This window comes from Colius striatus, chromosome 14, assembly GCF_028858725.1.
Source record: "Colius striatus isolate bColStr4 chromosome 14, bColStr4.1.hap1, whole genome shotgun sequence".
Classification (NCBI taxonomy): domain Eukaryota; kingdom Metazoa; phylum Chordata; class Aves; order Coliiformes; family Coliidae; genus Colius; species Colius striatus.
Genome location: NC_084772.1, coordinates 21,946,940 through 21,970,186, shown reverse-complemented (window position 1 = coordinate 21,970,186; position 23,247 = coordinate 21,946,940). Strand labels below are relative to the sequence as shown.

Sequence of the window (23,247 nt, the reverse complement as noted above, 5' to 3'; positions counted from 1 at the left end):
GGTCAGGACAGGGACAGACACACAAGGTGCTAATTAAAGGTGTCTCCAGAGACCCAAATCCTGCCAACTGAGCCTGGAGAACAGCTCACTGCCCCTTCACTGCTCCTCTTCTCTCCAGCCACCTCCCAAAGCACTGCAGCTTTGGCTTCCTCCTCGCTCCAACATGTGCAACTTGTGTGTAAGCACCACAGGGAGAGGGGCACAGGGAGGACATGGGCCATGCTTCCAGCCAGCAGGACCAGGCAAATGCAGGCCTGGTGTGTTTAGGACACAGTGCTTGCAACTTCCCCAAGCCTCTGGAAACCCCAATCGTGAGACACCACAGGCTCCTCTCTGCCCAACAGCCTGTCTCCACCTCAGGCTGGGCAGAGGTGGGGAAAAGGAGACCTTCAGTCTACCTGGTAGGAGCAGAAAGGGGCACAAGCTCTGGCTGGAATAAAGACCTTTTTGAGAGCACTGGACTTTTCCAGCTGCCTGGAAACAGGAAGCGCCCAGACTGGAGAACAGAAACCCTCACACACCCGGCATAAAGGCACACTGAGCCGTTAACCCTAATTACCTGTGACTGACACACAGTGAGGCCCTGACCTTCCAGGCATTGCCTCAGCCAAAGGAAAATAAACAGCTCCCTTCATACGAAACACAAGACATTTTCAGCCCCCCTCCCCTCACCACTTGGAGTTTTCAGTCAGAGCTAAAGGTGTGTGAAACACAAGGGCGGGAGGACTGGGCTGCAGCACAGCCTGGGGCTGAGCCCAGAGCCTGCCCTCCCCCCAGAGCCAGTGCCCCCAGCACTGCTGGGCCAGCCCCAGCTCTGCTCCCAGCCCCTTCCCCTCATCACACCCAGGAGGAGGATGTGGAGCATCCTTGTCAGCCAGCAGGGCAGGAGCAAGGGTCCTGCCCACCTCACCCCAGCAGCAGCCAATGCCTCCATGGTGCCTCTGGCAGGCACAACCATGCCCTCCTGCCTCAGTGGGACCTCCCTGCAAAGCCACGCTCACTCTCCCGGGCATTTTTCTCTGACTGATCCCTTCAGCAGCCCCAGGAGAGCCGGGGACTCTGTGCTCCCCTGGGCACGGACACTGAGAGGCTGCTCGCTGCAGAGATGAGGTTCCCTGTCCATTACCCCAGAGACCCCGAGCAGACACAGACCGGCCCCTGGCCCAGAGGAGCAATCCACAGCAGTCAAGCCCGGGCAGGGCGGCTCAGACGAGGCAGGACAGGCTGTGCCAGGCGAGGGGGGGCACAGGGATCCCCGACGCACACCCCCAGGCCCTCCTGGCTCTACTGACCACCACCACTTCCACCGGCTCCTGGCACAGCACGGCCCCATCCGCCAAACGTCCTCCTGTCACAGCCCAGAGCAGCGTCCCGCTCTGCCCGTGGCCTCCAGCCCCCCTCCCGCCAGGGGACACGGTGTGAGGCAGAAGGCAGCGCTTACCCGGGGGGCAGGGCATCCAGCGCCAGCCCCGCTGCCCGGGCCGGGCCCGCGGCCGCCTCGTCTGTGGCCCCGGCGCTGGGAAGGGCGGCAGCGGCGGGGCCCTCGGAGCCCGGCGCTGGGCTGGGCGCGCCGGCTCCTGCTGCCGGCCTCTCCTCTTCCCTGTCTGCGGCGCCCACTGCATCCCCGCTCCCTGCAAAGGCAGAGGGCAGAGTTAGCACCCACACGGGCTGACGGAGCACACCCTGCCACCACCCCTCCTGGCAAAGGCATCTCCTCCAGCAGCGGCCACATCCCTCTGGGAACCACTGCCACTGCCTCTGCCCCAGACAAAGCCAGAAGGGGCTTTGCACTTGTGCCAGGGTCCGTTCTGCCGCTCACACCTCCGTGTGCCTGGCGGGAACGTGTGACGGGCAGCAGCTCAGAACCTGCTGAGGCAGCATCCCCCGGGGCAGAGGGAAGCCCAGGCTCAGCGAGGCAGCTGCCCTGGTAAAGCTAAACCTTGCTGGGTTCCATTTTTGGAAACGGGAAGGGGAGAGACAGAGCAAAGGAAAATTACAAAGAAAACTGACGAGGAGGAAAACACAGACCCAAGAAATGAAAGGGAAATTGTCTGACAAATATTCACCAGATAGCCAAAAACCCTGAGACTTGGCAGCCCGGCACGGGAGAACTTCTGCTACAAGGCATCCTGGCAAAGAACAAACCAGCAACAAGTACCAAAGAGGTGAGGGGTGCAGGGTGTAGAGCTCCACACCTTAGAGCACAGAAAGGCAGAAAGCTACAAGGGACGTGTCTGTCCTGAAAGCCCCAGTGTTTGGATGTATCCTAGGGAAATAACCTCAGCAGTGTAACCCTCCTCCCAGAAGAGAGGGAGACTGAAGATCTACAGGCACTCAGCAGAGGAGGCAGAGGGCTCTGGACACTTTTGCTTTGCAGCTGGAGGGAGCAGGACAGCACCCCTCACAGCAGGGGAATCACAGCACCAGCAGCTGAGTCCCTCAGGAGCCCAGCAAGGCTCAGCAGGGGAGGTCTCACTGCCACCAGATTCCAGCCTTAGGGGCTTCAGTCTTCCAAGGGAACCTGCAGAATGACCTGGGTAACTGCACTGTGACTGGTCTGATAGCAGTCCTGGACAAAGCAGAGGAAAAGCTGATCCAAAGTTCGCCTGATAAGGAAAGGCTCCAGGGGAAACATAGGTGAGGCTGAGCAGAGTGGCTGTGGAGAGAACATGAAACATCCCCTTCTGCTGCCAGGTGAAGCTACAGCTGTGAGGGGCAAATGTAACAGGGATGTTCTTGCCTCAGCCTGCTCAAAAGTAGGGTCATGTCACCAGAACGTGCCAAGCTGAGGAGGAAGAGCATGGCTTCTAGAGGCACTCCACAGAGTGCAAGACAGCCCTAATGCCAGCCAGCCAAAACCCTCACGTCCCCATCCTCAGTGTAAAGCAGGGCCTGCAGGAGCCAGTCAGGCTGGCGAGTGGTAAACAGCAGCGAGGACAGATCCCTCGTAAAGCCACAGGAGAGGCTGGGGCCCGGCCAATAAAACAGGTTTCAAACAAGCCAAAGTCAAGGACCCACGTTGCACTGGGGAACAAAACCTCTGTCCTCAGCCCGAGGGAGTGTGTGGCACCAGGGCACGGGGAAGGGCAGGGTGGGCACACACCAGCCTCCCACCTCACTTCTCACCCAAAAGGGCTTCTGGCAACACTGCAATCACATTGCTCCAGGTTTTTCCAGTGAAACAGGGAAAGAAAAGAAAAGGAGACAATTTTCCTTTTGGGCTGCACAAAACATCTCCCTCTGCCCAAAGCAAACCTCTGGTGCTCCTCGCAGGGACAGGCAGGGAGCGGTGCCTGGGAGAGCAGCGGGATGCAGCGCTCAGCCAGCTCCTCAGACCGGGAAACACAGCAACCTCGGGGCTTCAGCAGGGCCCAGGCCCCGCTCCACCAGGGATTTATGGCTTTGTGGAAAAACCCAAAGCGAGACAAGAGAAACCTCTCCAAAAATAGCCTCTGGTGCAGGAGCCAGCCTCCCTTTGAGAGGTGGATGCTGGTGCGCGACAGACAGCTGCTCCTTCCCGCTCCAGGGGGAAAACAGCTCCAGACACTTTCACTGATGGGCAGATTCAGGTGAATGCTCCCACCCAGCTGTGCTGTGACACTGCTGTCCCAGGACCCTTTTAAAGGCCTGCAGCTGGATGCAGCGCTTTCTGTCAAGCAGACTCCAGAGAGGAGCCACAGCAACTACAACAGGCAGGGCTGATCCTGCGCCTGTGCTCTGTGGAGCTGCCCAGCTTAACAAAAGCCAAATGGACAACGATGGATCGACTCACCGGGACGACACTCCCGGGCACCACGAGACCTGTGATCTCAGCAGAAATTCCTTTTCTCCCACAAGATGCAGCTGCAAGTCCTGCAACCCCCAGCCCTGAGCGCGGGCTCACCTGCGCCGCTGGCTGTGCCGTTGGCCACGCCGTTGGCCATGCCGTTGGCCACGCTGCTGCCTGTGCTGCTGGCTGTGCCACTGCCCGTGCTGCTGCCCGTGCCAGCCTGCTGCGTGCTCTTGGGCTGCTGCCGGTGCCGGCTCCTGGCGCTGGGACTTTGCTCCCCACTCCCCGTGCCCTGCCGGGCTGCTCCGGCCGCGTGTCGGTGCGTCCTGCCAAGGGAAGGAACACGGAAGGTGAGACACACGCTGCCCTCACGAAGGAAACACCATTCCTGCCATTCTGCATCGGCCTCGTGCTGCTCCTTCCCCAGCACAGCTGCTATCCCCCCCAACAACAAGGGCTGGGATGCAGCCAGGTGCCTCCATCCCTCCGGCACTGCCCTAAACCTTGCGCTGCTTCCTCAGAGCTGCCAGCCTGCCCAGCGCCCTGGCACCTGCCTGTGCCTCGGAGGAGTCCCCTGCGTCACAATGACCTCGCTTTTGTTAGTGGGTGCTCACCCCTGCTGAGCCATGGCCCCAGGCACTCGTGCCCAAAACCCTGCTGCAGCACCAGGCTGTCACTTGCTCTGGCCACCTCTGCAGTAAAGCTCCCAGGAGAGACCCAGCACCAGCTCCTGCACCATGGTGGGAACCCTCACCGGCGCCTCCCACCGAGCTATCAGCCTGCTGGGACAGCCGAGGCCTCTGGCAAAGGAGGGAACACGCAGCCTGGAAAGATGAGAGCTTAAAGCACAGCACTGGTTGTGATCAGCTCTTATGCAGCAGCTCCATCTCTCACAGGCGTCTCTTTGTACCAGGCTGGAGCTCCATTGCTACCATCCCCACAGCCTGGCCAGCCTGACCTCCACGGGCAGAGTGCCTGCAGCCCCCCAAGCAAATTCTGCCCCTCCAACTGCCCCAAGCCCCCAGGGCAGCACAAAGGCTGAGATTTCACTTGAGGAAGGTGCAGCGGGGAGGGGGCTGGTGCCTCTGAGCTCCGGGCCAGGGGAGCAGAGGCAGAGCCCTGCCATGCCCAGGCAGGACACAGCCCACTGAGGCTGAGGACCGCAGGGATTAGTGAGGCAGTTTGCCCCAGCCAACTTCTCCCCTTAAAAGGGCAAAACCCACAAACTGTCCCCATGTCTCAGGGCTGGAGCTGGGAGGGGACAGCAGCTTGGCAGTGACAGGGCACAGCAGCAGTCATGCCACCTTGCTTCCTCCCACTCACTCCAAAGCCCATCTCCTCGGGGAGCGGCTCAGGACAGCGGGCAGGGGAAGGGCTGGGAGCGGAGGAGACATGGGAAAGCAGGAGATAGCTGTTGAAAATACATCAGATAAGAGCCACGGGCAGAGCAGCGCACGAGCAGGAGCTGCAGAGGCTGCTGTGACCAGCCACTGACCTCCCCAGGAGCGCAGCCCCGCACCAGGCTCCTCGGGGGGCTCAGAGGGTGAACTCATCCCCCCCACACAGCTCCATGCTGGGGGTTTGGCTCAGCCACCAGCACCAGGGGACCCAGGGCAGCTGCAGGCACTAACAGGCTCCTCTTCCCCCAGCTGTGAGGGGAGGGCTGCCCTTGCTGCCCATCCCTGGGGCTCACTGGCACCACACACTCCCGAAAGCCACCCGGGACCCATCCCCATGGCCCAGCCCCGAGCCTGGCCGTGGGGAGCGGGCAGGATCCGGCCCCCAGGGAGCAGCCCCCGCAGCAGGGATCTGCTCCCTGCCCTGCTCAGCACCGATGAGCTCAGAGCTGCCCACAGTGTTTTTAGAAACCAAAACAGGATGTTTCCAGGCTGCCAGCCGGCCGCACAGGCTCACCAGGCCCGAATTAGCCAGCCCGCCGCCCGGCCCGGCCCAGCCCAGCCCTCCTACGAGCGCTCCCATCTGGGCATTGTCTTTTAATAGACACATGGAAACAAACCCAGAGCGGCCACGTGAGAGCGGCGGGGCTGGGAACGCGCTCTTAAAATAGGAGTGGGGAGAAGAGCAGGCAGAGCACGGATGGGAACGGGCTCTGCAGCCCTGGCAGCGGGCAGGAGGCGGGCAGGAGGCTGGCAGGGCTGCCCTGAGCCCCATCCATGGGGCAGGAGGCTGGCGGAGCTTCCCCTGCACCACATCCATGGGGCAGGAGGCTGGCAGGGCTGCCCTGAGCCCCATCCATGGGGCAGGGGGCTGGCAGGGCTGCCCTGAGCCCCATCCATGGGGCAGGAGGCTGGCGGAGCTTCCCCTGCACCACATCCATGGGGCAGGAGGCTGGCAGGGCTGCCCTGAGCCCCATCCATGGGGCAGGGGGCTGGCAGGGCTGCCCTGAGCCCCATCCATGGGGCAGGAGGCTGGCGGAGCTTCCCCTGCACCACATCCATGGGGCAGGAGGCTGGCAGGGCTGCCCTGAGCCCCATCCATGGAGCAGGAGGCTGGCAGGGCTGCCCCTGAGCCCCATCCATGGGGCAGGAGGCTGGCAGAGCTTCCCCTGCACCACATCCATCGCCTGCCCTGCCCCATCACCCCTCCTGGGCCAGAGGCAGCGGGAGCAGACGATGCCAAAGAGGCATCAGCCAGGGTGACATCAACCTTTCAGCTCCCGCCCCTCTGCCCAGGCAGAGCCCTCACGCCACAGAGCCTCCTCCTGCTGTGGCGGCTGCAAAGTCCTGGCAGGAGACACCAGCAGAGGTGGCAGCACCGGTCTCGGTCTCACGTGGCACAGCAGCCCACAGACTGTGGCCCAGGAGCAGGGAGGGCAGGGGGGCAGAGCACGGGGCCAGCTGCAGGGGGTCAGGCACCGGCAAACCCAACTGGGAGAGCCCCAGTGCCACGTGGGCAGCGGGGCCTCAGCTCACACACAGAGCTGAGAAACTCCCCTGCTCCTGCAAGGAGGTTTGCCCCTCCAACAGCAGCCATGTCCCCAGCACTCAGCCCTCACGCCTGCAGTGCCGCGAGCAGAGATGGCACCCACGTGCCACCCCCCAGAGCTGGGGCAGCAGGAACGGCTCCTCGCTCCACGGCAGCCAAAGAAGTGCCTGGCTCTGAAACCCCAGCCTGGCTTATTCCTCTTACCCTCCCCTTACAGCTGGGTCCCTTACAGCTTGGCTTCTTCAAGGCCCTGAGCAGCCCCCCGGCCTCTCTGCAGCAGCAGGCAGCAGCCGGGCCCCTCACTGCTGTGTCACACCCGGAGCCACGTGCCTGGGGACATCCCAGAGCCACATGTGGGGCTTGGCAGAGCGAAGGGGCTCACAGAGAGAAGGCCTTTGTCTGAGTGACCCAGAGGAGTGTTTCCCACCACCCTCAGGGATGCTCACGCCTGTCTCTGGCCATCAACGACATGAGCAGAGAAGGCCCATGGTGCTGCACCGATGGAACCGCTCAGGGGCTGCCTGGGCAGCTTCTCATCACCCCAGTGGCAGTCGGGGCAGGAGCCTCCCAGCAGCAGGAGCAGCAAACCAGGCTGCTCTACCTACCCCTGCCATCAGCAGAGGCCCCTCTGGCCCCCACCAAGCAAACAGGGGTGGTGGTGGCTGTCTCAGCACCCAGGGAGCTCGCAGCAGGGGGCCCCTGGGCTCCTTTTCCCTGGGCACAGAGGGCTGTGGAATTTCACACCCCGTCACCAAGATTAGCAGCAAATCCCAAGATGACATTTGTTCAGGAGAAGAATGAGAAGCCCTGACCAAGCAGTTTCCCTCGAGGGGACAGTGTAGAAATAGCCCAGGAGCAAAGAATGACCCTTTTCTTTCCGCCCTGCCTGCAAGGCTCTGCCAGCATCCATCACCAAGCCCAGGAAAATAAACACAGCTCCATGTACAAACACAGAAACATCAAACAGCATTCCCTTGGGCCAAGGGCCCGTCCTCCACCCAGACACAGCAGCTGCCTCCACGCTGGGGACGCACAGCAGCGCTCTGTCCCGTGTGGCACCCGGACAGACCGTGGAGCTGTGACCACAACGACCCTAAATTCACACGAGTGTAGAGTGAACCCAGAACTGGGTGGGACACATCCCACACCAGAGCAGGAGTGAGGGGTTTAACCACCACAAGCACACCCAGAGGGTCTCTGAGGGTCCTGCACAGGTTCTGGGCCAGACCTCACCACGTTCGTCTCACCCACTCGCGGGCTGAGGCAACCCCAAAGGCAGAAGCTCCTCTGAGGGAATCAGGTGAGCAGCCACCAGGCCCAGCCTCCCAAACCAGGGCTTGTCTGGCAGCTCTCGAGCACCAACTGACTGCTGCTGTGGCTGCAAGGTCCAGCTCCCACCAGGACACCCAGCCCTCTCTCACCCTGAGAAGGCTTTAACAGCCAGGCAGCTGGAATCAGCAGCAGCCACAACAAAAAGGCACAAACAGCAACCTGCTCCCACTCCCTCCTCGGGTGAGAGACAGACACACAATATGGATGCACCAGGGCCAGTTTTTAGAGCCAAAACCACTTCTCCCCTTCCCTCATCTCTCGCACATGCCCAGCAGATGAAGGAGCAGCAGAGAAGCTCAGGCTGAGGAGCTTGTTGCTGAGTGCTGCTGAGCCCAGGGGCACGCAGCACCTTTTATCAGGCAGGCTGCAGGCGCCCTCTCTACAGACACACTTCTCACCAGAACATCTGTATGGGCTGCTGGGCCGCTGCCATGCTCTGGAAATATAAATAGGTGTTAAATTCAACTCCATGTTGACAGTGTGACACGTCTCTCAATGACCACAGCTCCAAAAGGAGCAGCACCGAGCCACTCCAGCCCAGCGAGAAGGCAGGGAAGGGCAGCATGCCAGGCACAGCGTGGCCTGCTGCCCAAGCAGCTCATTTCCTTTGGAGGCAGCTGTTATTTCCCTGCAGCTCTGATTCTCCTTCTTTCCCTGGACCTGTGGAAGTGTCCCTCTGTGACCATTGCCTGGGGGGACATCATGTATCCCAGCCTGGTCCAGTGCCTGGCCTGGGCTGCAGGAGAGAGCTGGGTCCCCATGGTCCCCATCTGAAGGGACCCCCACAGAGCAGCCCTGTGCTGGTTTGCCTGGACACAGTCTGTCCCACACCTCCCTGACAGACCATTCCCCCAGCTGCCAGGAGGGCAAAGGGTGGAAACCATGTGAGTCATCACAGACCTCGTATTCCTTGAGAGGCTCAGGTTGGCCTGGGCTGGACGGCCCCCTCTCAGCTCTGCTGTCCCCCAGCTCAGCCAGCCCAGCCCTGCCCCACACCACCTCTGTGCTGCCTTGCTGGGGGCTCACTGGGGTGGCCTCCACTGCACAAGGATGACCCACACACTTCTCAGTTGCAGCAACCACGCAGAGATGGATTGATAGCTGCTGCCAGCACGGGACCCTTACCTTGGTCTGCTCCCAAAGCAGTTCGTACTGGGAGGCTGGTGTCTGCCCTCCGTGGCTGCAGCCATGCTGCTGGAGTCCCGCCCAGGCAGCTGGGACCCTGAATGGGGGAAGACAAAGTGGGGGAAGAAAATGACTGAGGCACTTCCTAGTTCTTCCCTCCTCTCAGAAAGGAGACCCAAAAGCACAACAGCCCCACGCGTTAAGGACAGACCCACCAGCACACGAGGACCCCCGGCCTTGACAGCACGGTGCTGTGCTCTGGCACTGCTGTGGGATGGCACAGCCTGTCCCACACCACCCTGAGCTCCCAGAGCAGCAGTGGGGAAGGGAACCGCTGGGCTGGAAGCGGCAGCACCGGCAGAGCGGCCGCGCTCAGCGCTCCCAGACGCCGCAGGTTTCGCTGCCCCACGAGGGAAAGCGATGCAGCAGGCGCCGTCCCGCCGGCTGCCCAGGCACCAGCGCGGGCCTGAGCACACCCCGTGCTGCAGGGAGCTGCCTGCGCGGCACACGGGCAGCTGCTCCCACTGCTGCCCCTGGCACGCCCGCCGCGGGGCCGCCCCTCTGTGCCCGCCGCTGTCCCCTCGCGCTCGGGGCCGGCCGCGCTCACCCTCTGCCGCGGCGCTGCCGTTGGGCAGCCGGCCCACGTCAACAGCCGGCCCGTCCAGGAAAATCGTCAGCTCTCCACCGGAGACAACGCTGCCTTTGTTCTCCGTCTGCAGGTCCAGGGTCAGCTGCCTGTTCTCCACTGCGGAGACACACCGAGCAGTCACCACGCGGACGCTGTCGAGGCCGCCTCCTCCCCAGCACCTCCGCGGGATGGGCCCCTTCCAGACCTCTCCACGCCCCCAGAGGACAATGTGCTCACTCCCTCAGCGAAGCACTGACAGCACTGGCCCCACACCCGGCCAGCCCCACCACCAGCTCCCGAGGAAGACCCTCCCTCGTCAGCCACTGCTCACAAAGCAGGACCCTCCATGGGGGTAGAGCTGCCCTGGGTCCCCTGGCTGCACCACAGCCAAGACCACCATCCTCCCACAGATCCAGTGGTGGGGCTGCAAGGGAGATGGTGGAAGGAAAGCTGAGGGATTCAACAGGTTTGCCACAACAAATGAGGGGAGAAGGATCCTGCACGAGGGTGACCACTGGCTGCCCGGGACACAGACACACTCCCTGCGGCACCAGGCCACCCTCACAGACCCTCCTGCAGCAGGGGCAGGGGCTGGGTGCTGCTGGAGGTGGCCACCACCTCCCCTCCCTCAGGAGCCAGCCTGGCTGCAGCACTCAGCCAGACACTGCCAGTCCCAGCTCCAGGCACAGCCGGGCACTGCGGCTCTGCTCAGGGCTGAGGGCTCTGGGGATGTGCTCCCTGCTCTGCCCTGAGCGTGGGGCTGTGCTGGGGGCACGGGGGGCTGTGCTGGGGGCTGTGCTGGGGGCACGGGGGCTGCAGGGCCACACACTGCCATGCACCCAGCAGCAGCTTTCAGACCCAGCGCCTGCCCTGCTAGCCCACAGCTTCACCCACACTGAGCCCTCTGCCTCCCTGTGTTCAGGACAGACACTCACCCCCCTGCCAGCCCCCACAAAGCCTCCTGACCGCTCCCCACTGCTGCCCCACAGCAGCAAGGGGTAGCACAGGGCGGGGAGGCTGGCAGGCAGGGACGGACGCCGTGTGCCCGGAGGCAGGCAGGGCTCTTGCCCCACGGCAGCACCAAACACCCGGCTCTGCCACAGCGGGCCGGAGCAACGTGGCTGCGCCAGGCTGGGACACCAGCCCAGACACTTCCTGACTCATTTGCTCAAATAATATTTGTATTATGCACAGATTGCTCATGACACAACAGCACCATTTTTCAGCAACCTGCTTTGTCCCAGATCGCCGTGGGGCCGCAGCGCGGGGCCGGGCAGCGGCAGGAGGGTGGGAACGTGCTCCCCACAGACCCCTCACCCCACCTCTAGCTCCAGGGTGAGAAAGGCTGCTGGGGCCCCAGGTGTGCAACAGCCACCCAGACAGCACCTACAGCTCCCAGCACAGCCCCGGGGTGAGGAGCAGAGGCCGCGGTGCCGCTGCGCACGGGCCTGGCCATTGCCCCGACCAGAAACCATCACACGCCTCATGCTGGCCCAGAGAGCAGGTCCTGCCCTCCTGCCCGGCCCAGAGCTGCTCCTCGGGGGAGGGAGACGAAAGGGACAGACAAGGGGTCTGGCAGGAGGTTGGTCACAGCACTCACACCACACACACCAGCCCTGGCCTGGTAGCCATCCACCCTGTGAGCCGACTGGCAGCGCCAGGGGGAGCCCAGCCGTGGGGCAGGCAGCCCCGAGCTGGCACTCGCCTCCCCTCTGATGGCTCTCGCTCAACAGGCACCCCAAAGCCCAGCGCCACGGGGTCTGCAGCGAAGACAGGGCTGTGGGCCCGGCTGTGCTCATGGATCTTGTCCCAGGGTTCAGTGCCAGCTGTGCCTCGGTGCCCAGGGCAGGGCCACACGCTCACGGGGGCTGGAGCACAGCTCTGTCGCTCCAACCTGCCCATCACCAAAGGATTCTGCTCAGCCTGCTCTCACCCACCTGCCCCAGGGGGCCGCTCTCAGTTTGCTTCCAGGGGGAACCGACCCCACAGGCCGTTTTAAGAGCCCGAGACAGATGATGCTGCCAGACACCAGAACAAGTCCAGCCCCCGTCTGTGCCCGTGGCTGCTCCCACACCACGGGAGCCTCGCACGGCTGGGCCGTGCCCGCAGCCCCAGGCTCTGCACAAGCCCCCATTGTGCGGGGCCCGGCCGGGGGCTGGCGGCGCAGCAGCAAGGACGAGGTGTCTCCGAGTGAGGGATGTGAACACGAACCTCCCAGCCCGCTTCCTTCTCCCCCTCTCCGCCCCCTTCGGCTTTCTTAAAGAAAATAAACAGCAGCAGAACCTTCCATTCAGTGTCCCCGTCCGGCAGGCGGGACGCACAAAGGGACATTGCTGCTGCACCAACAGAGGGTCCCCTGAAGGGCCGAGCACAAAGGCCGCCTGTGTCCCGGCAGCCAGAGTGGCACAGGGATTGTTATTGCTTTGGGAGGGGGCCGGGGGCTGATCCGCTCCTGAATGAGGGCTCAGTTCAGCTCCTCGCAGCGCCCCGCACGCGGCATCAGAGCTGCCATTTAGCAGAGCCGGGCTGCAATTCCCACCCGGCCCATTAAGCGCATTTACGGTTCCTGAATCGGGGCCGGTAGCAGCCGGTGTAACGGCCCCGGGGCCGCAACCACCCCCCAGGGCCTGCAGCCGCCCTGCTGGGACGTCCAGAGGCACAGCCCCGGTGTAACAGCCCCGGTGTAACAGCCCCAGGCCCTGCAGCTGCCCTGCGGGATGCCCAGAGGCACAGCCCCGGTGTAACGGCCCCAGGCCCCGCAGCCGCCCTGCTGGGATGCCCAGAGGCACAGCTCCAGGGCCAGCCCCAGGCCAGGTTGGGCCAGGGGAAGGGGGGCTCTGGCCGGGTGCCTCCAGGCAGGAACGTTGCCAGAGCAGCAGCGGGACGGCGCTTCCCAGGCTGGGCCCCCCAGACCCTGCTGGCACAGGCACAGGCTGCCGGGCAGACGGCTCCAGCTATCACCCACCACCACCCCTCGAGAGCAGCTGGCACTGCTGCTCCAGCACACGCAGGACAGGCAGATCCTCTGGGATACCCCAAAAGCCGCATGCTCCAGCCAGCAACTTGCTTGCCCCTCATCAACCCACGGAAGAATCAAATCCCAGAGCCAGAACCCTGCCCTGAAAGCACCCTGGCAAACGTCTCCCCAGGCAGTGGGAAGCTTTGTCCCTGCTGATGGCCCAGCCTCAGCAGCTTAGAGATAACTGTCCCCACCTGCCAGGTGTAACTGGAAGCACCTCAGACTTCTGCTTCTTCCCTCTGAACCATCACAGCCCTGGGAGATAAGACAAGATTGGAGGAGAAAGCCAAAAAGCTCATTGTGATCAGGGACAGCTGCCTGTCTGCAAACCAGCCCGGCCAGGGCAGGCCAGAGGGGAGCCAGAGAACCCCGCTCCTCGCTGGCTGGGGCACAGGAGGCCTCCCATGCACAGAGCCTGGGGGTGGCCAGCCCAGGGGAGCAGTGCTGGTGGCCACGGTCCCAGCCGAACCACACTCGGGATGCAGCAGCAGAACGGTGACACTGGGAAGCCACAGTCTGACCCCTGCTGTGACTTGACTGACTTGGACAACTAGTTTCACAGGGCTGTTGCCCAGCTGCTACTGAGCCAGCCCGAGGAACAGGCACCTCAGCCAGCCTGGGCCTGTGCCCTCACCACTGCTGGCTGCGGGGCCATCAGCACAGCCCTCCGACAGCGTGTCGACGACAGAGGGGCAGCTGCAGCTCTCAGAGGTTTGGGGGTTTGCTGCTGCCTTCCTGGCAGGTCCCACCAGCTCCAGCAGCTCTGCCTGGGGCTCAGCAGCAGGGGAAGCAAAGGCTCTGTAAAACCCTGGCGTGTGGGGCCACTCAGAAACAGGAGCCTGTGGCTCTGTAACTTGCAACCCGAGTAGTGAGCAGCAGAAGGAAATGCTTTGCTGCAGGAGCTGCAGCCCGGCTCAGCCTGGTGCCCACATGCAGCAGGGCCAGCAACAGCAGCAGGGCACAGCACCAGCCTCCCCACAGGCCTCGGGACCAGCACGGTGCCTCTGTGGCAGCGCGGGGCTGGGCTGGGGCACACGAGCTGTTCTATAGCAGCCCTGGGAGCAGCTCAGCTCTGGGGAAGGCTCCAGCTCCTGTTCTGTGATTGAGCCCATTCTTACCCACCTCTCTGGCCTTACAGTCCTCTCTAGAAGCAGGAGTGTGATGGCTGCCAGAGAGGCCCCAGGGCACCTGCCAGGAAGAGCTGGGAGCCTGAAAGCAGGGACAGAGCTGCCCAGGGCAGCAGCTCCTGTCCCACAGCTCAGCCCATCAGCTCCAGCAGACTCCCAGCCTGACTGGGCTCAGCACTAAGCTAGTTTTCCAGGCCCCAGGCCTCAGAGCTGAGACTCTTCCCCCTGAAGTGAGATGAGCTTGGCAGCAGGGCCAACAGAAAGGACAGGGGGAGCTCCAGCATCTCCCAGGCAGGCAGGAGCCTGCATGTGCTGCCACAGACACCAGCAGCAACACCACCCTGCACGAGAGCTCAGCAGCCACAGCCATTCTGCACCAAGCACAGCAGCCACAGGAGCACAAACTAACAGCCATGGCTGTGCTCACGGATCAGTAACTACAGAAAACCTCCCCAAAACCAGAACAAACAGCTGAAGTAGAAAGTGGGTCTGGTGCCCCGCAGGAGCAGCCCTGGGGACGGCACACGCCTGCTGGGTGCTTCCCAGGGTGTGGGGAGGATGGCCAGGCCCTGCCAGGGGCACAGGGCACACACACCTCACTGCCTTCCCTGGGCAGAGGCTGCATTAGGACATTACCCATCCGACTCGGGATGGCTTGAAATCCCAAATGCCCTTTGCACACCCCTGCAGGGCCAGGCTGGCAGGCAGAGGCTCCTTTCCTCTCTGCAGGTGAGGAGCCCTCTCTGAGAGGAGGTCTCCCAGGTGCCCAGGGACCTCCAAGGGTCTGGCAGCCTCTGCTGCAGCAAAGCCCAAAGGCCAAGCAGCAGCCTGCAGAGAAGAGGAGGGAGCAGCCACCAGCCCAGCCCAGAGTGGCAGATGAGAGCAGTGCCGGCTGCCCCCAGCAACACCTTCCCATCAGGGCAGGGCAGGCTCTGCAGCTTTAAGAGTCCTCCCTCCCAGCCCACAGCATCAAGGAAAAGTCTGACACATTTTTTCTGGTGGATGTTAAGGACAGCTAGAACAGCCAGTTGCCTTTTCCATTCATTCTCCACACAGCCCCCTGGGACGGCTGCGAATGAAAGGGCCCATTGTGCCTGCAGAGCTGCGGGCAGGTAGGGAGGGAGCAGCGGCTGCCAGAGCCCAGCAAGGCAGTTCCACACCTCACAGAGCCCAGCACGGCAGTTCCACACCTCACAGAGCCCAGCACGGCAGTTCCACACCTCACAGAGCCCAGCACGGCAGTTCCACACCTCACAGAGCCCAGCACGGCAGTTCCACACCTCACAGAGCCCAGCACACCAGTTCCAAATCTCACAGAGCCCAGCAAGGCAGTTCCACACCTCACAGAGCCCAGCACACCAGTTCCACACCTCACAGAGCCCAGCACGGCAGTTCCACACCTCACAGAGCCCAGCACGGCAGTTCCACACCTCACAGAGCCCAGCAAGGCAGTTCCACACCTCACAGAGCCCAGCACGGCAGTTCCACACCTCACAGAGCCCAGCACGGCAGTTCCACACCTCACAGAGCCCAGCACGGCAGTTCCACACCTCACAGAGCCCAGCACACCACACCTCACAGAGCCCAGCAAGGCAGTTCCACACCTCACAGAGCCCAGCACACCAGTTCCACACCTCACAGAGCCCAGCAGGGCAGTTCCACACCTCACAGAGCCCAGCAAGGCAGTTCCACACCTCACAGAGCCCAGCAAGGCAGTTCCACACCTCAGGGAGCAAAAGCTGCAGGGGAGTGTGCCCTGGGGCAGAGCCCCCCAGCACTGCAGGCTGCCTGACAACAGCCCAAGCACCAGCCTGGCCCTGCAGCTCCTCAGGGTGGATGTTCAGGTCTCCACGGGCACCTCACACCAGCCCCTGGCACAGGAGACTCTGAGCCAGCCCCGTATCACACCGGGGCACCAGAGACCCCTCTGCTCCCTCAGCACCAGCTCTGTCTCTCTCAGGCAGCACAGCTCTGCTTGGAAAACACAGAGTGAGGCCTCTGCAGCCGCGGGCAGCCTGAGGCCTTCACACAGAGCTGCTGTCACGAGCCACGCTGGCGACCACAAACGGCAGCGAATAGCCGAGGGTGCCGCGACTCCACACAGACGGCGGCACTCTGGCTAGCGGGAGGGTGGGCATGGCTGGCTGAGGAGGGGGGCAATGGCTTCCACCCTGCCCTGGCCTCCCAGCCCCGCCAGGCAGCCCAGGACACGCCACGGTGCCCCGTCCCCTCCCGCTGTGCCCGCTGGCCCGTACGTACGCTTCCCGCCGCCCTTCAGCAGGCTGCCCAGGCTGACGGAGGCTGTGCCCAGCAGCTCGTTCCTCAGGGTATGGCAGCTCCACACCTTCAGGTCCAAGTGGCTCTGAGCTGTGACATTCCTGTAGAGACCAGAGAAAGGGGCCATCGCTGTGGCCTCGTCCCTGCTCCACCCTCAGGGCAGAGCCAGGCCTGCCAAAGCCAGGGAGCAGAGGGAGGTGGGCAAGGCCATGGGGCAATGGGAGACCCCACCCTCTCCCCTTCTCCCAGCCTGGCTGTGTCTGGCAGCATCCTCACAGGGGCAAAGATCTCTGTCATCCGAGTGGCCCCAGACAACGGCACAGGGGGTTACACCAGGGAGCACGGGGCCACCCCCAGGAGCAGCCCCACAATGAGAGGTTGTGGAGACTTACAGGATGAGGATCTCGTTCCACAGCAGCTCAGAGCTCCCCATCTGCTTCCCCGTCTTCTTGGTCTCACTGGGCAGCCCATCGCCCGCCACCTCCACGTAGCAGTTGATCCGCGACGGGCGGCTCTGCACCTTGGGCTTCACGGACACCACTGGGCAGGGGGTCAGACAGCCAATGGGACACCTCATCCCTGCCCCCCACACCCCCCACCCCTGCCAGCTCGGGGTGCCATGGCTCCCTGCAGAGCCAAACTGCTTTGAGAGAGAGGCAGCAGGAAGCGACTCTCCTGATGGCAGCAGTGACACCAGCCCCTGCTCGCTGCCTGTCCCCAGCCTCACCCACACAGCTCTCAGTCCCCCCAGGCACCCTCCTGCCCCAGAGCTCGTGGGCAAGGGGATGGGAAGAGGCATTGCCCAGGAGAGGTTGAGCCAGCCCACAGCCCATTGGTGCCCTGGGTGGGGGGGGCTTCAGGACACAAACCAATGTGGGGGGCCACAGCCTGGGGGTCAGGAGCCATCCTGTGGCCACAGGAGCAGCCCCAGCAGTGCCACAGAGCCACATCCCAGTGGCAGAGCCCACCCACTTGCCTGGGTGCCCTGGGATGCAGAGCAGTGCTGCCCAGCCACAGCCTCTGCCCTGCTCCCCTTCAGAGGGTCTGTCAGCCCGGCTGTGGGCACAGCAGACACCTGGAGGAGAGGCACCTCAAGCCCACCCAGCCCATGGGACCCACCTTTGACAGAGAGCTGGGACTTCTCGCAGGGCGGCGTGGCCCTGGCCCTGCTGGAGCTGGCAGCGGCCATGGCATCACCCCGGGCTGGAAGCAGAGAGAGAGGAGACGCCTCAGCACTGCTCCCACTGCACCCAGGCAGCTGGGGCTGCGCTGGGGTCTCTGCTCAGCCCCTGGGGCTGTTCCTGTGTGACCCACACAGCAAGGACAGGAACGTGCCTGGTTGACCAGGGCTCCTTCTCACTCCAATAAACCAGCCCTGCAGCACAGCACAGGCCGCTGCTCCCTGAGCCCTCACCACTCCCTTGCTCTCTGGTGCCACATCACTGTCACCACAGGCATCGTGCTTCCTGCTGCCCCTTCTGCTGCAGCTCTGCCCTGGAGCCCCCCGGGAGGAGGGATGGGGCAGGAGGGCCGGGGGCTGCCGCTGGGGATGTGGCAGGGCACAGCCGGGCACTGCTGCTGAAGCGACTGAGCACGAGGCAGCAGGACGAGGCCACGTGTCACACAGGGGCACGTGGTGCTTGGTCAGGGACCACAGAGTCAGTGGCAGGCTCAGACCATCCCCTGAGCCCATGGGCAGAAGCTCCCCCTCAGAGGACATGGCGAGTGTGGGTGCTGTGGGGGTGTCACAGCGTCGCTGCCTGCACCAGCCTGACACAGCTGGGCAATGGGGGCATCTGCCACCCACCTCTAGGCAGGAGCAAAGAGGAGTCTCACTCCTGTCACCCTGCCAAGGGAGAAATGTCACCAGACTAATGGCACTTGCTGTTACTGCAGGGACTCGCAATGCCCCAGCCCAGCTCAGCCTTCCCCAGGATGCTGCTGCTCCCTGTTTGTCACAGCCCCACATCATCCTTGCCCCAGAGCCACCACGGCCCCACAGAACGTGTGTCCCTCCAGGGCTGGGCCTCCTGTGCCAGCTCTGGCCACCGCTGGGCAGGGGCAGCCCCGAGCCTGTCCCTCAGGGTCCTTCTCACACCGCGTCCCCACAGTAGAGCTGTCACCAGCCCCCCGGGGAGGCTGCCTGGGGCTGCTCAGCCCCCTGTTCCGTGTTACTGAGGCACTGTCCCCCACCAGCCCCCCATGCACACCCCTGCCACCCCCCTTCCTGCTGCTCAAGCCCAGGGCCCCGAGGTCCCCCAGCCCCCCTTCCTCCTGCCTCACACGACGGCAGAGGACCGGCCCGGGCTGCCTCGGGCCTTTTGCTTTAAACCTTCCTTCTTTCCCCCTTTCCTCTCCTGTTTCCTCACCATCTCACCCTGCCTTGCGTGAGCGCGCCTGGCCACGGCGGAGCCCACGGCCGTCCCTGTGCGCGCTCCGGCATCGGCACTGGCCGAGGCGCTGCCCCCGCCCCGGGCAGCCTTCCCCGGCGGCTCCCCCTGCCCGGGGCCAGCCCTGCCGCCTCCCTGCTCACCCGCGGCCGGGCCGGGGCCGCTCCTCCCCACAGCCCCGGGCCAGGTCCCGCCCCGCCGCCGCCGCCGGTTCGCGCCGGGGCTCACGGGGGTCAGAGTGTCCCCAGCACGGCCGGGCCCCGCGGGACGCGACTGCCGCCGCAGGGGTGCCGCGGAGGAGGGGCAGCGGCCGGGACAGCCCTCCGTGCGGGCCGCGTGAGCCTCGGCGGGCCGGAACCGCCCCGGGGCGCGCACAGCCGCGGCCGAGCCGCTCCCGGGGCCCCGCGCCAGGCCCTGCGCGCCGGACGCCAGCGCCTGCGGAGGCCGTGCCAGCCGTGCCGTGCCCGCGTGGCCTGGCCGGGTCCGGTGTGGCCCTGCCCGGCCGTGCCCCGTCCCGTCCCGCCGCCCGAGTTACCGGCGCCCGCTCCGCTGTCGCTTCCGGCTCCAGCAGCCGCCGTCATGTGACCGCGGCGCGTCACGTGAGCGCCAGGCCCCGGAAGCGCTCCGCCATGGCGCGCGTGCCGCACGTGGTGGCCGACAGCGGCGCGTTCCTGAGCGCGGCCCCGCTGCAGGTACCGGCGGCCCCGGGGCAGCGGGCGGGGGGAGCGGCGCGGGGACCCGCCCGGCCTGACCGCGCCGTCCGCAGGACCTGGCGCTGAACCTGTACACCGTGCCCGAGGTGCTGGCCGAGATCCGCGACCGCGCGGCGCGCCGCCGCCTGTCCGCGCTGCCCTGCGAGCTGCGGCTCCGCCGCCCGCGCCCCGAGCTGCTGCGTCTCGGTGAGTACCGGAGCGCCCGCGCTGCTGCGCCCCGGTGAGTACCGGAGCGCCCGCGGCCCGTGCTGCTGCGCCTCGGTGAGTACCGGAGCGCCCGCGGCCCGTGCTGCTGCGCCTCGGTGAGTACCGGAGCGCCCGCGCTGCTGCGCCCCGGTGAGTACCGGAGCGCCCGCGGCCCGGGCTGCTGCGCCTCGGTGAGTACCGGAGCGCCCGCGCTGCTGCGCCCCGGTGAGTACCGGAGCGCCCGCGGCCCGTGCTGCTGCGCCTCGGTGAGTACCGGAGCGCCCGCGCTGCTGCGCCTCGGTGAGTACCGGAGAGAGCGGCCGCGCCCGGCTCAGCGCCGCCCCTTCCCCCGCCCCGCAGTCACCGACTTCTCCAAGAAGACCGGGGACTACCCGAGCCTCTCGGCCGCAGACCTGCAGGTGCTTGCCCTCACATGCCAGCTGCAGGCCGAGACCGACGGCACCGGCAGCCTCCGCTGGGAGCCGCAGGACAAGGTAGGGCCCGCGCCAGGGATGGGGCCCCGTCCCCGGGGAGCCCTGGCGACCCCCCGCGCTGCCTCCCCAGGTGCGGCTCAGCTCCACCCCTCAGCACCCCGAGGCCCCCGTGCACCTCGCTGGCTTCCACCTGCCCGCCAAGGTAAGGGACAGGGACGCAGCCCCGCAGAGCCCGCGGGCAGCGGCAGGCAGGGGCTCCCCTGTCCCGTGTCACCCCACAGCACAAGCGCCCAGGGAAGGGCCAGCACCAGCCCAGCCCTGAGAGCAGCACCGGCCCCTCAGAGAGTGACGAGTTCAGCTCCTTCCTGTACTGGCGAGCTCCCCTGCCCAGCATCGAGGAGGAGCTGCAGGAGCTGCTGGTGAGACCCAAACCCTCCTCTCTCCTCGCTGTCCTGGTTTCTGGTGTGTGCCAGAGCTGTCTCCTCCCCTCAGAAAGCTGAAGCCATCTCCGTCAGCCAAGAGACGTCCGAGGAGCAGCAGAGCTCTGAGGATGGAGGCAGTGCCGAGGAGGATGAGGAGGAGAGTGATGACGAGGGCTGGATCACACCCAGCAACCTCAAGCAGGTGCAGCAGGACTTGGGGCACTGTGACACTGTTCCCGTTGGGGTCCAGGTCGGCTGCGTCACCACAGACTTTGCCATGCAGGTGAGTGCTGGACGCTGCTGCCCTGCACGGCCCAGCCTGAGGAGCAGGGGGTAATGGGGAACCATGGGCAGATCCACACATTACTCCAGCCTCTGGGCTGCTTAAACAGCACACTGAGACAGAGGAGCACACCTCTGAGTCCCTGGGCAGCACGAGAGCAGCCTTGTAACAGCTCCTTTACCTTCAAAGCAGCCCCTTTTCTCCCTTCTGCAAAGCCGTTGGCATCGCTTCCCTCGGCTGGCAAACGCCAGGCAAAGCTCCTGGCGGCCCCAGCTCAGGGTGTCTGGGTTCCTCCCTCCCCTTGGCAGAACGTGCTGCTGCAGATGGGCCTCCACGTGCTGGCAGTGAACGGGCGGCTGATCCGCCAGGCCCGGAGCTACATCCTGCGCTGCCACGGCTGCTTCAGGTGAGTGTGTGTGTGCTGAGCAGTGCTGGGCTGCTTCAGGTGAGTGTGTGTGTGCTGAGCAGTGCTGAGCAGTGCTGGGCTGCTTCAGGTGAGTGTGTGTGTGCTGAGCAGTGCTGAGGCTGCTTCAGGTGAGTGTGTGTGTGCTGAGCAGTGCTGAGCAGTGCTGGGCTGCTTCAGGTGAGTGTGTGTGTGCTGAGCAGTGCTGAGGCTGCTTCAGGTGAGTGTGTGTGTGCTGAGCAGTGCTGGGCTGCTTCAGGTGAGTGTGCGTGTGCTGAGCAGTGCTGGGCTGCTTCAGGTGAGTGTGCGTGTGCTGAGCAGTGCTGGGCTGCTTCAGGTGAGTGCGTGTGTGCTGAGCAGTGCTGAGGCTGCTTCACGTGAGTGTGTGTGTGCTGAGCAGTGCTGGGCTGCTTCAGGTGAGTGCGTGTGTGCTGAGCAGTGCTGAGGCTGCTTCACGTGAGTGTGCATGTGCTGAGCAGTGCTGAGGCTGCTTCAGGTGAGTGTGTGTGTGCTGAGCAGTGCTGGGCTGCTTCAGGTGAGTGTGTGTGTGCTGAGCAGTGCTGAGCAGTGCTGAGGCTGCTTCAGGTGAGTGTGTGTGTGCTGAGCAGTGCTGGGCTGCTTCAGGTGAGTGTGTGTGTGCTGAGCAGTGCTGGGCTGCTTCAGGTGAGTGCGTGTGTGCTGAGCAGTGCTGAGCAGTGCTGAGCAGTGCTGGGCTGCTTCAGGTGAGTGTGTGTGTGCTGAGCAGTGCTGGGCTGCTTCAGGTGAGTGCGTGTGTGCTGAGCAGTGCTGAGCAGTGCTGAGCAGTGCTGGGCTGCTTCAGGTGAGTGTGTGTGTGCTGAGCAGTGCTGGGCTGCTGCTCCTGGCCAGAGCCCACATTCCACAGCCCAGGGAGCAGGAACAACCCCCTTGTCCCCATCTTGCAGGACCACCTCGGACATGAGCAAGGTTTTCTGTCCTCACTGCGGTAACAAGACGCTGAAGAAGGTGGCGGTGAGCGTGAGCGAGGACGGGAGCCTGCACATGCACTTCTCCCGCAACCCCAAGGTGCTGAACCCCCGCGGGCTGCGGGTGAGTGTCTGCTGGGGCGTCCCCCGGGGCTGGCGCTGCTGGGGCCGAGGCAGGGCTCCGGTTCTGCCGCCATTGCGCCTGGCCGCGGGGCGTCGGGGTCAGCCCGCTCGGCTCCGTCGGCGAGAGGCGCCATGTAACGGGCGCTTTCCCTCGGCAGTACCCGCTGCCGGCGCCGCAGGGAGGGAAACACGCCAACAACCCGCAGCTGGTGGCCGACCAGCGCTTCCCGCAGCAGCGCCTGTCCCGCAAGGCCCGGCAGAAAACCAACGTGTTCGACCCCGACTACGCGGCGGGGCCGTCGCCCTTCGCCGAGAACGACGTGTACAGCCGCGCGGCGCAGCTGCAGATCCGCGACGCGGCGCTGGGCGCCGGCCGCCGCCGCCTCAACCCCAACGCCGTCACCGGCAAGTTCGTGAAGAGGAGGTGAAGGGACCGTGAGGGAAGGAGCAGCCGCAGCGGCTGCTGCCTGGTGCTGGCCCGGGACTGCGAGGCCTCGCCGCCCAGGGCAGCTGCAGGGCCTTTCCTTCCTCCGCTGCTGCCTGCGATGCCATCCCTGCCCGGAGCAGCTTCCCCCTGCTCGGCCCCAGGCCGCGGCTGCATCACTAATAAACACCAAACCCTGCAGCACCAGGGCTCGGTCTGGTTTCTGGGGATGCCTGTGCCCAGTTCCCGGGCCAAGGTGTGCCGTGCCCTGAGCCTCAGGAACAAGAGGCAGCTGGGGAGGGTTGCTGAGGGTCTCATGTCTCTGTCTCGTGGCAGTAACGAGGGGACTGGCAGCTCCGGAAGGGGAAAAGCCAAGAGCAGGGCTGAGCCTGGCAGCAGACGCTGCCCAGGGCCATGGGCACAAGTGCTCAGCAGCAATATGGGCTAAGCCTTCTGGATAAATGTGCTTAAATCAACAACAAAGCATCCTGCCCAGCTCCTGACAGCACTGCAGTTTCCTCTTGCCCCTGTCAATGACAGAACTGCTGCTGGCTGCCAGCCCCAGGGCCCTGCCACAGGCTCCTGACCCTGCAGGAGGGGGGACAAGCACCTGAGTCTTGGCCACCCTGGGTCACCCTTAGCGTGTTCAATATTGAGTACACCAAAGTTGCAGCTAAAGGGGGACTGTGCTAGAACACAGAT

The 23,247-nt window shown here is 64.5% G+C and overlaps 2 protein-coding genes across 6 annotated transcripts in view; one reads left to right on the top strand and one right to left on the bottom strand.

Moving 5' to 3' along the window:
* The window catches only part of WWP2 (WW domain containing E3 ubiquitin protein ligase 2), a 36,692-nt gene extending 17,505 nt beyond the window's left edge, over nucleotides 1-19,187 (bottom strand). The window contains exons 1-8 of one of the 5 annotated variants that reach the window (XM_062007883.1): nucleotides 19,149-19,187; nucleotides 17,343-17,426; nucleotides 16,616-16,763; nucleotides 16,206-16,324; nucleotides 9,780-9,917; nucleotides 9,173-9,269; nucleotides 3,884-4,095; nucleotides 1,442-1,631 (exon numbers count right to left, since the gene is read on the bottom strand). In XM_062007883.1, coding sequence (XP_061863867.1) covers nucleotides 1,442-1,631; nucleotides 3,884-4,095; nucleotides 9,173-9,269; nucleotides 9,780-9,917; nucleotides 16,206-16,324; nucleotides 16,616-16,763; nucleotides 17,343-17,412 — 974 coding nt within the window. In that variant the 5' untranslated portion in view covers nucleotides 17,413-17,426; nucleotides 19,149-19,187. Of the gene's footprint in view, nucleotides 1-1,441; nucleotides 1,632-3,883; nucleotides 4,096-9,172; nucleotides 9,270-9,779; nucleotides 9,918-16,205; nucleotides 16,325-16,615; nucleotides 16,764-17,342; nucleotides 17,427-18,592; nucleotides 18,722-18,756; nucleotides 18,774-19,148 lie in introns of those variants that run through there. The other 4 variants (XM_062007884.1, XM_062007885.1, XM_062007882.1 and 1 more) reach the window with 4 other exon arrangements.
* NOB1 (NIN1 (RPN12) binding protein 1 homolog) lies at nucleotides 19,128-22,876 on the top strand. Its single transcript, XM_062007890.1, has 9 exons — nucleotides 19,128-19,305; nucleotides 19,380-19,512; nucleotides 19,873-20,006; nucleotides 20,077-20,148; nucleotides 20,228-20,365; nucleotides 20,439-20,651; nucleotides 20,960-21,057; nucleotides 21,978-22,122; nucleotides 22,280-22,876. Exons 1-9 carry the CDS (start codon nucleotides 19,243-19,245, stop codon nucleotides 22,547-22,549), a joined length of 1,266 nt encoding a protein of 421 aa, XP_061863874.1. The 5' UTR covers nucleotides 19,128-19,242; the 3' UTR covers nucleotides 22,550-22,876.
* The last annotated feature ends 371 nt before the right edge of the window (nucleotides 22,877-23,247 follow it).